Source organism: Bison bison, unplaced genomic scaffold, assembly GCF_000754665.1.
Source record: "Bison bison bison isolate TAMUID 2011002044 unplaced genomic scaffold, Bison_UMD1.0 scf7180017864213, whole genome shotgun sequence".
NCBI lineage: Eukaryota > Metazoa > Chordata > Mammalia > Artiodactyla > Bovidae > Bison > Bison bison.
In genome coordinates this window covers 8,709,108-8,721,108 of record NW_011494785.1, presented here as the reverse complement: position 1 = coordinate 8,721,108, position 12,001 = coordinate 8,709,108, and the positions used below count along the sequence as shown (strand labels likewise).

The 12,001-nt window shown below is 38.9% G+C and overlaps 1 protein-coding gene across 2 annotated transcripts in view; it reads left to right on the top strand.

Annotated features, from left to right (window-relative positions):
* RBM11 (RNA binding motif protein 11) overlaps positions 1-11,672 on the top strand; it is a 19,101-nt gene extending 7,429 nt beyond the window's left edge. The window contains exons 4-5 of one of the 2 annotated variants that reach the window (XR_825687.1): positions 7,106-7,202; positions 10,127-11,657. Coding sequence is in view for 1 of the 2 variants with exons in the window: in XM_010845146.1 (XP_010843448.1) it covers positions 7,106-7,202; positions 10,127-10,438 (409 nt within the window). In the remaining variant the exon portion in view is untranslated. Of the gene's footprint in view, positions 1-7,105; positions 7,203-10,126 lie in introns of both variants that reach the window. The other variant, XM_010845146.1, reaches the window with a different exon arrangement.
* Positions 11,673-12,001: the final 329 nt, after the last annotated feature.

The window sequence follows — 12,001 nt, the reverse complement described above, 5'->3', positions numbered from 1 at the left end:
TTCTTGCCTGGAGAATCTCTGGACAGTCTACAAGCCTGGCAGGCTATAGTCCATCAGATCAGATCAGATCAGTCACTCACTTGTGTCTGACTTTTTGCGACCCCATGAATCGCAGCATGCCAGGCCTCCCTGTCCATCACCAACTCCCGGAGTTCACTCAGACTCACGTCCATTGAGTCAGTGATGCCATCCAGCCATCTCATCCTCTGTCGTCCCCTTCTCCTCTTGCCCCCAATCCCTCCCAGCATCAGAGTCTTTTCCAATGAGTCAACTCTTCGCATGAGGTGGCCAAAGTACTGGAGTTTCAGCTTTAGCATCATTCCTTCCAAAGAAATCCCAGGGCTGATCTCCTTCAGAATGGACTGGTTGGATCTCCTTGCAGTCCAAGGGACTCTCAAGAGTCTTCTCCAACACCACAGTTCAAAAGCATCAATTCTTCGGCGCTCAGCCTTCTTCACAGTCCAACTCTCACATCCATACATGACCACAGGAAAAACCATAGCCTTGACTAGATGAACCTTTGTTGGCAAAGTAATGTCTCTGCTTTTGAATATGCTCTCTAGGTTGGTCGTAACTTTGCTTCCAAGGAATAAGCATCTTTTAATTTCATGGCTGCAGTCACCATCTGCAGTGATTTTGGAGCCCCGAAAAATAAAGTCTGACACTGTTTCCACTGTTTCCCCATCTATTTCCCATGAAGTATTGGGACCGGATGCCATGATCTTTGTTTTCTGAATGTTGAGCTTTAGGCCAACTTTTTCACTCTCCAATTTCACTTTCATCAAGAGGCTTTTTAGTTCCTCTTCACTTTCTGCCGTAAGGGTGGTGTCATCTGCATATCTGAGGTTATTGATATTTCTCCCAGCAATCTAAATTCCAGCTTGTGTTTCTTCCAGTCCAGCGTTTCTCATATAAGTTAAATAAGCAGGGTGACAATATACAGCCTTGACGTACTCCTTTTCCTATTTGGAACCAGAAGGGTCACACAGAATCAGACACACCTGAAGCAACTTAGCAAGCATGCACGCACAAGCACTAGAGCTGAGGTTAGAGTAAGAGATTCCATTCAGATAGAAAGTTCCTAGAGCTAATCTCACTTACTTGCTTTCTCAAAGAGACAGAGGGGCAAATATACCTGGCCACAGAAGGAGCTACATACTCACAAGGTCTACCTGAGTTTCTTAGGCAGAGCAGACATAAGAACAGCATAACTTAGCCCAGTGGCACCATGATAATGACTTGGTCTTTCCTTCCCTTTCTACCCATGACTAACAGTCTTATTTGTTCCATCATATTTTCTACTGAATCTATCCGTGGCATCTCTTAACACATGCTAAATTATTTATTTTGAATATTTAATATATGTTGTGAATTCTGCCTATGTCTTCCAAATCACTTGCTTGTTCTAATTACAGTATCATCACTATCTCATAAATCTGTATTAGCTGAGTTCTAGCTACACTAATGTTCATAGCCCCTGTTTCTCTCTGCTGCTGCATCAGATCCATCAATGTATCTTTCATAAAGGCTACCATATTCTTCTGAGTTTTATCCATGCTGGTTGTTTTCTTGTTTTCTGTAGCAGAACTGAATGTTCTCAAGTAATCTTAACAGCATTGAACCTCCCATGCCTGCTAATTATATCTACCCTCCTAAGCATAGAAGAGTGACCTCTTAGGACTGGCAGTTACCCAGACTCATCTTTTGAAGAAGTACTGCGCCCCACGCATAACACAGTGTGCTCCGCGTCCTCATTGTCCCCCACATTTCTAAATCAATGAAATCGGGACAAAGTAGGTCCTGAAATCAGACTATCTGAATCTGAATCCTGCCTCTGTCACTATATTAACAGTATAACCCTGGACAAATGATCACACTGTACCTCATGTCTACAATGAGGACAATTATTGTCAAAGAGTCAAATTTTATAGTTTCAGGGTATTTAAAATGGCATATAGCAAGTATCCAGTGAGTACTTTCAGCAAATGTTGGCAGGAGGTGGTGGTGATTCACTTCCTTGGTATGAAAGGAACTGTGGACTCATGAATTGAGCCATTTAAGTTACATAAAAACTTTCCTTATTCTTCTAATGGGAAAAGATACCTCTTTTTCCTTATGAGTTGGGACAGAAACAAGGTATTGCTAGGTGTGGGGCAGAAGAAGACTAGATAAACAAGTAGAAGACAGCAGTAACTCATACATGTTCTACTTCTATTTGATATGCACTTCATTATCACAAATTCTAGGCTGAAAGATCAGAGACAGGTATATATTCCATACTACTCCACCTCACTGGTGATACCTTCTTCTTCTAGTATGTGCTGCATTATAAAGGAAGGATGAGAAAAGGTCATAGTGTCCTAGAAGTGTTGTGCAGAGAATGCTGCTCTTCTCATACCCTCGTCTTTCACTAGTGTTCCTTGGAAATGTGTTTTTGTGCTTGTTATTACCTCTTATACTTTCTGCTTTTAGTAAATAGTTCCTGTATTAGTGTGCTTGTGTTAGTCACTCAGTTGTGTCGGACTCTTTGCAACCCCATGGACTATAGCCCTCCAGGCTTCCCTGTCCATGGGATTCTTCAGGAAAAAATACTGGAATGTGTTGCTATTCCCTTCTCCAGGAGATCTTTGCAACCCAAGAATCAAAACCTGGTCTCCAGCCTTGCAAGCAGATTCTTTACCGTCTCAGCCACCAGTGCTAGTTCAGTTCAGTTCAGTTCAGGTGCTCAGTCGTGTCCGATTCTTTGCAAGCCCATGGACTGAAGCACGCCAGGCTTCCCTGTCCATCACCAACTTCTGGAGCTTGCTCAAACTCATGTCCATCAAGTCAGTGATGCCTTCCAACCATCTCATCCTCTGTCGTCCCCTTCTCCTCCTGCCTTCAATCTTTCCCAGCATCAGGATCTTTTCCAATGAGTCAGTTCTTTGCATCAGGTAGCCAAAGTTTCAGCTTCAGCATCAGTCCTTCCAATGAATATTCAGGACTGATTTCCTTTAGGATGGACTGGTTCGATCTCCTTGCAGTCCAAGGGACACTCAAGAGTCTTCTCCAACACCACAGTTCAAAAGCATCAATTCTTCAGTGCTCAGCTTTCTTTATAGTCCAACTCTCACATCCATACATGACTACTGGAAAAACCATAGCTTTGACTATATGGACCTCTGTTGGCAAAGTAATGTCTCTACTTTTGAATATGCTATCTAGGTTGGTTATAGCTTTTCTTCTTTTAATTTCATGGCTGCAGTCACCATCTGCAGTGATTTTTGAGTCCCAGAAAATAAAGTCAGTCACTGTTAACATTGTTTCCCCATCTGTTTCCCATGAAGTGATGGGACCAGAAGCCATGATCTTAGATTTCTGAATGTTTAGTTTTAAACCAACTTTCTCTCTCTCCTCTTTCACTTTCATCCAGAGGCTTTTTAGTTGTTCTTCACTTTCTGCCATAAGGGTGGTGTCATCTGCATGTCTGAGGTTATTGATATTTCTCCTGGCAATTTGACTCCAGCTTGTGCTTCATCCAGCCCAGCCTTTCTCATGATGTATTCTGTATATAAGTTAAATAAGCAGAATGACAATATACAGCCTTGACATACACCTTTCCCGATTAGGAGCCAGCCTGTTGTCCATGTACAGTTCTAACTGTTGCTTCTTGACCTACATATAGATTTCTCAGGAGGCAAGTAAGGTGGTCTGGTATTCCCATCTCTTTCAGAATTTTCCACAGTTTGTTGTGATCCAAACAGTCAAAGGCTTTGGCATAGTCAATAAAGCAGAAGTAGATGTTTTTCTGGAACTCTCTTGCTTTTTTGATAATCCAACAGATGTTGGCAACTTGATCTCTGGTTCCTCTGCCTTTTCTAAAACCAGCTTGAACATCTGGAAGTTCACTATTCATGTACTGTTGAATCCTGGATTGGACAATTTTGAGCATTACTTTGCTAGCGTGTGAGATGAGTGCAATTGTGTGGTAGTTTGAATATTCTTTGGTATTGCCTTTCTTACGGATTGGAATAAAAACTGACCTTTTCCAGTTCAATGGCCACTGCTGAGGTTTCCAAATTTGCTGGCATATTGAGTGCAGTGCTTTCACAGCAGATTTGAAATAGCTCAACTAGAATTCCATCACCTCCACTAGCTTTGTCTGTAGTGATGCTTCCTAAGGCCCACTTGACTTTGCATTCCAGGATGTCTGGCTGTAGGTAAGTGATCACACCATCGTGATTATCTGGGTCATGCAGATCTTTTTTGCATAGTTCTTATGTGTATTCTTGCCACCTCTTAATATCTTCTGCTTCTGCTAGGTCCATTCGACTTCTGTCATTTATTGTGCCCATCTTTGCATGAAATGTTCCCTTGGTATCTCTAACTTTCTTGAAGAGATCTCTAGTCTTTCCCATTCTATTATTCTCCTCTATTTCTTTGATCACTGATCACTGAGGAAGGCTTTCTCATCTCCCCTTGCTATTCTTTGGAACTCCACATTCGAATGGGTATATCTTTCCTTTTCTCCTTTGCCTTTAGCTTCTCAGTGCTAAAGCCACCATAAAAAGTATCACAAATGAAATTAAACACAGAAATGTATTGTCTCACAGCTCAAAATCCAAAATCAAGGTGTCTGCTAGAGTTCCTTTTGAGGGCGATGAGAAAGAATCTGTTCTGTGCCTCTGTCGTATATACTGTGCTGTACTCGGTTGCTCAGTCATGTTTGACTCTGTGCAACCCCATAGACTGTAGCCCGCCAGGCTCCTCTGTCCATGGGATTCTCCAGGCAAGGATACTAGAGTGGGTTGCCATGTCCTCCTCCAGGGGATCTTCCCAACCCAGGGATTGAAACCAGTTCTCCCACATTACAGGTGGATTCTTTACCATTTGAACCACCAGGGAATCCAGTGCCTCTCTCATAGCTTCTTTCGCTCATTTGTTGGCAATCATTGATATTCCTTGACGTGTACAAGCATCACCCAATTCTCTGCCTTCATCTCCATATGATGTTCTCCCTGTGTGCATCTGTCTCCACAAGTTTCCCCTTTGACTATAATAAGGAAGGATGCCTGTTTAGCACCTCCTACTCCAGTATGACCTCCTCTTAGCTAATTACATCTGCAGCAACCTTATTTCCAAATAAGGTCACAGTTCAGTTCAGTTGCTCAGTCATATCTGACTCTCTGCGACCCCATGGACTGCAGCACACCAGGCTTCCCTGTTGGTCCATCACCAATAGGAGCTTGCTCAAACTCATGTCTGTTGAGTCAGTGATGCCATCCAACCATCTCATCCTCTGTCGTCCCCTTCTCCTCCTGCCTTCTATCTTTCCAGCATCAGGGTCTTTTCCAATGAGTCAGTTCTTCACATCAGGTGGCCAAAGTATTGGAGTTTCAACTTCAGCATCAGTCCTTCCAATGAATATTCAGGACTGATTTTCTTTAGGATGGACTGGTTGGATCTCCTTGCAGTCCAAGGGACTCTCAAGAGTCTTCTCCAACACCACAGTTCAAAAGCATCAATTCTTTGGTGCTCAGCTTTCTTTTTAGCCTAACTCTCACATATAAGGTCACATTCTGAACTATTTGGTGTTAGGACTACAACATATAACTTTTGAGTTGACACAGTTCAACTTGTGACTTCCCAATTTACATGTGACTCCTCTATGGAGAAACATATGCACGCCCTGAAATTCTCATGGGAAAGATAGTGGTTTTAGAAATTTTGCAGCTATTTTTATAATGATGCTAATCTTACCACCTCTGCTACTGGGTCACATCTTCCCCAGTCTATAACCTCACTGTGCTTTTTATCTTGTTTCTTTACTATCACTTACTGCAAACACACGTTCACGTCTCCTTGAACTTTGTCTCCAGATCAGTCTATTATATTTTCCCCTTCTTCTCACTGAAAAATTATCCTTCACATCTTTACTTCCTATTCACTTCTTAACCCCACTGTTGTTTGGAAGCTGTTCTTTGAACAGTTTGTTGTCAGGAATCTTCTGATCAATGATAGAGTAGCTCTAATGCTTATCCAGTTTACTCTAACAACCAACACTAAGTATTTCCTCGCTGAAACCCACTTCTCCACTGGCTTCTGTGATCCTGCTCTCACCATGAAGCAACACCTATCCGTCTGACAGCTTCTTGTTGTTCTCCTGCCCTTGTCTTTGCCTCCATCTGCCTGTTTTAATTCACCCTTCCCACAGTAAACTTCCTGTCCTAAGATTAGCAGTATTAGTGTTAAAATTGTGGCATACTGTGGAGCAAGTAGAATGAAGACTAGCTATAATGAGGACTAGCTGAGAATCCAGCCAGTACATATAACATTGGGATTTACTAGAGATCTCCATAGATGCAAACATTACATATATAAATGAAATTTTTGGACACTTCTGATGTTAATCAGGGATTGTGCATGTGTGCAAAATCACTTCAGTCGTGTCTGTCTCTTTGCAACCCTGTGAACCACAACCCCCCAGGCTCCTCTGTCCATGGAATTCTCCAGGCAAGAATACTGAAGTGGGTTGCCATACCCTCCTCCGGGGGTTTTCCCAACCCAGAAATCAAACCCGAGTCTCTCACATCTTCTGCATTGGCAGGCAGGTTCTTTACCACTATCACCGTGTGGAAGAAATCAGCAAATATGTGTTCATGCTAATATCAGCAGCTTGTTTAACAAAGAGCATAATTTTTTTAGTTTAACAGTGAAAGTACCTTCAAAAATGAATTGAAAAAATTCCTATTTTTTCACCTATATTATTTGTAGAAGATTGAGTGTATGCTTGGTGATTATTATTGACTTACTTTGCTTTCTTCATATCTGAGTGTTCTATGCCTTTATACAACTATAACATTGATTAACATTTTCCTATCAGAAAGCCAAATGTGACTCTAAATATTAAGATTTCAGTATGTGGTAATTAATAAGACTTGAGATACTGCTATGTCACTACATTATCAGTGTAATATGTTTAAAGTTAATTTATCTTAATTGAGCTTTTAGAGAAGTTCTTTAATTATGAAGCTGTCGCTTTTTTTTTTTTTTTTTCCTAAGACTAGAGTACCTCTGTCCATAGGAATTTTAACTTCATATTACTTCTTCTTTTACCTCCCTCAAGAAATGAAGAAGCCATGGGCAGATCTTCCTTTTCCATGCAGTTCTCTCCAATTAATAATGCATCTTTATCTCAAGAATATTTTCTCTTTCAGAAGATGGTAAGTTTAATATGCCTTTGGTTGAAAATATAACATGATAATACAAACTATAAAGGATATGAAAACTGCTTGGAACTTAAGCTCAACTCTAAGCCTAGAGTGAAGGCAGAATATGCCTTGAGCACTGTGCCCCAGTGGCGATCTGCTCTTTTATCTGAAATTGATCATCTGAAATCCCATACATGTTATGTCCACAAACAGCCAGTGTATGAATGAAAAATGGCAAATGCAAGTGATAATGCACTGTGGTAAAATAAAATTTGAATCACTTGAATGACTATATTTTTAAAATTTAAAAGGTATGTTTCTAAAATTGAATACTGTTTAATGAAGCATTTTGATAGAATGTAGTCATCAATCACCATATACTGCTTTTGTACATAGATTTTTATTTTAACTAAACACAAATTTTCTCAATTGGTAGAGTAAACTACCTTATTTCCAAAGACTCTCAAAAATGTGGTTCTGGCCTAGAAATCACAGTGGTGGACTATATTGTTAAAGGGGAACTTAGGAAATGTTTTCTTCTAACTTCTCATTTTATACATAATAAAACTGAGGTTCAGAGATTAATCAGCAAGCCCAAGATTATACAATTTGTTAATGACAGCTGTGGGACTATAACACAGGTATTGTGATTAACACGAGATTTCTTACAAACATCCAACATACATATGATCTTCAGATTTTTCAAATAGCCATTTTCACTTTGTAAACATAATGAAAGTTGATAATTTAATTTTTGGAAAAAACTTCTTGGTTATACAGTCTGTGCTTAGTTGTTTCTGACTCGTTTATGACCCTGTGGACTGTAGCCCACCAGGCTTCCCTGTCCATGGGATTTCCCAGGCAAGAATACTGGAGTAGGTAGCCATTACCTTCTCCAGAGGATCTTCCCAACCCAGGGATCAAACCCAAGTCTCCTGCATTACAGGCAGAATCTTTACCCACTGAGCCGTCAGGAAAGCCCTTTCCTTGTTTATGGTGAGATAGTAATAAACAGCCAGTTCTCATCTAAAACCATCAATATCTTCTTTGTGGCATTATTTTTCTCTTTGATGAGATGAGCCATACATACATACATACACATACGCACACACGAGAGCTTGTTTTCCCTATTAATCTTTTTTAATGGAAGTAAATAACTTTATGATCACGTTGTCCATTGTCCACAGTCTACTATTTATACTTTGATTCAAAAATATTAATAAGTATTAATGTTGCCCCATTCCACATTACTGGTTACTAATTTTATTTTTTATTTTTAACTGGAGGAAAATTGCTTAAAAATGTTGTGTTGGTTTCTGCTACACAACAACGTGATCAGTCCTAAGTCTACACATACGCCCTCCCTCTTGAGTCTCTCTCCTGGCCACCGAATCTGAGCCCTCTAGGTCATCACAGAGCACTGAGGTGAACTCAGCTCCCTGTGTTTTGTAGCAGCTTCCCCTCTAGCTGTCTATTTGACACATGGTAATGTATTATTTTCTATTACTACTCTCTCAATGCTACTCTCAATTTGTCCCACCCTCTCCTTCTTCTCCCATGTCCACAAGTCTGCCCTCTGTGTCTGTGTCTCTATTCCTGCCCTGCAAATAGGTCCTTAATCTACTTTAAATAGCTAGAAATTTGAGTTAATCTATCTTAAGAATTGACTGCGGTGATGCAAAATATGGTGACTATCAGCCATCCATAAGGAGTGATTATTTTCATTTTACTTAATTTTAATTTAAGTTTAGGAACAGAAACTTGATGCAATTATTGCAAAACTTTGAAGTATGTTTGCAAAAAAAAAAAATTTGGGTATGTATAGCTACTATTTCAACTAAATTTTATATAATCTAAATTCTGATTAAATATTTTCAATGAAAATTTAGTATCCAAATTGAATATGCTTTTGAATATAAGTATAAATATGTAAATATATAGGGCTTCCCTGGTAGCTCCCTTGGAGAAGGAAATGGCAACTCACTCCAGTATTCTTGCCTGGAAAACCCCATGGATGGAGGAGACTAGTAGGCTACGTAGTCCCTGGGGTCGCAAAGAATCAGGCACAACTGAGCGACTTCACTTTCTTTCTTTCTTTCCCTGGTAGCTCAGTCAGTAAAGAATCTACCTATAGTGCAGGAGACCTGGATTCAACCCCTGGGTTGGGAAGATCCCCTGGAAAAGGAAATTGCAGCCCACTCCAGTATTTTTGCCTGGGAAATCCTATGGACAGAGGAGCCTGGTGGGCTACCGTCCATGGGGTCACAAAAGTCAGACACAACTTAGCTACTAAACCACATCCATAAGTATAAAAGGCACAGCAGATTTTAAAGACTTGTATAAAAAAGTAAAATATCTCATGAGTAATTTTTATATTGGTTACATGTTGAAATGACAATATTTTGGATATTTGGGAATAAAATATATTAGGGCTTTCCAAGTGACTCAGTGATAAATAATCCACCTGCCAATGCAGGAGACACAGGAGATATGGGTTCAATCCCTGGGTCAGGAAGAGCCCCTGGAGTAGGAAATGGCAACTCACTCCAGTATTCTTGCCTGGGAAATTCCATGGACAGAGAAGCCTGGTGGGCTACAGTCCATGGGATGGCAAAGAATCAGACACAACTGAGCAAATGAGCACACGCACAATATATATTATTTAAATTGCACCTGTTTCATTGTTATTTTCATCCTGTGACTATTAGAAGATTTAAAACTACCCATGTGGCTTACATTATATTTCTTTAGGACAGCACTGATCTGTACTGTAGTACGCTATACACCAGCTGGAATCTTTGTTAATCGTTTAAAGAAACTACTGCATCCCTGTCCTTCTTACTGACACATGGTTTGGTTTGCTCATAGTTACTTGTATAATAAATGTAAACTCTTAACTTTGTCTTTTTTTTTCCTTTGTGGGCTTGCTTTGGTAGGTGAATATGTGTGGGTTTTTCCCACAGCAGTGGCCTACATATTACCCAGCACTGCAGCTTCCTTACTACGAGATGACAGCACCACTTCCTAACAGCACTTCTGCATCTTCCTCACTGAATCATGTTTCAGATCTGGAGGCTGGACCCAGCTCTTATGAATGGACTCAGCAGCAACCAAGTGACTCAGACCTTTATCAGACAAATAAACGAAAGAGGCAGAAACAAAGCAGTGATAGTGACAGTAGCACAGAAAACAGCAGAGGAAATGAATATAGCCCAAAGTTCCAAAAGTGTAAGAAAAAACGATACTAGTATGTACATTCAAATGAAATGTATCTCTACTAGTCTTCATTCTGTTAAAAGAAAAATCTGTATTCTACTAAAGGACCAGTTCCATGGCTTTCTTGTCTTCTTTGAAGTATATAGCAATATGCTGATTTGTATTTAATTTTTGTCTTGAATGACAAAAATCTTAAAAACAATATAATGTGCTTTTTGTATTTGTAATGGTGTTGTTAACAAGAAATACACTCTTGAGTTGTTATGTTTTAGTATCAGTGATGAACTTACACTAAACCATTAATCAAAAGTCACTTACTGAGCACTCGTGGAGAATGCACCATGATCGCCTATATTGTTGCCTGTAACCCGCAGCTGAAGTCAGAAGTGGAATGGTCAGTTTTCTGAATGAAACTAACACAAATCTTTGAGTTGTATGTTTTTCCTAAGAAGAGAGAATAAGCAGAGTTTAGTTTCCTTTATTACTAATACTTTTTTATGTCTAAATATCTTGTCTCAGCCTTACTCTCATACATATATACTTCATATACAAGGATACACAACAGTGATACCAAAGGAAAGATGATTATCGTGTGGCTAGCTTTTGGTTCCTTCCCTTTTCATATGATTATATATAATTAGGAATACATGGCTCTTGACTTCTATTTATTAATTGTATTTTATAAAAATTAGTTGGCTATGTCAGTATTCATTGTCCACCTCTTTCGCCATCCAGGTTGGAAAGCATATATCGGACACATTTAGATCTTGATAATGAACAATAATTTCAGTAGAAAGTTTCACTATTGTATGGTACTTAATGTTTATCATAAAATCAGCTTTCCTACTTCTGGACCATTTATTTGCAGGGATAAACAGACTACATGTAAAATTAATGATTTATTTGGACAATCTTGTTAACTTTGTAGCTCATCATAAACTAGAATGCTGAAAATATTTATTTATTGAATCCAGTTGAAAGGATCACACACCTTCATTAGGAGCTAACCATCCAATTTTAACCATTCTTTGATATTTCTTTTGTGTATTGCATAGCACCTTATAGATATTTATTATTATTTAAAATAATAAAATATTTTTAGCAAAATTAGTAGCTGAATTTAACTTCTGGTTATGATTATACAATGCAATCATGTTTTAAATGTAAATATTAGTCTGTTTTGATCTGACAAATGTGAAAATGTAAATTCTGCTTAATGTAGCTTGATCTATAAAACTTCATATTGCTGAATATTCAAACTAAAAATGCTGACCTTTTTTTAAATTAACATTTTTGCAATTTAGAATCATACCAAAGGGAAAATATCTTTCTATGTAAATAGGAAGTGATATATATCTAAAACACATTAACTTCACCTCTGCATTTTCGTCAATTCTTAGACCTTGCAAATTTCCTAAGCCCCAGATTATTTCATTGTAATTGGCATTAAAGGAAATATATACACATAAGAAATATCTTAACAAGTACCAGATTAAGAAAATTATCTTGAAATATTGTTACATGAGTTAAAATCTTTGAACTGCAAGGAATTCTTGAAATTTCTTTCATCACAGGCTGGAATTATCTGGATATCA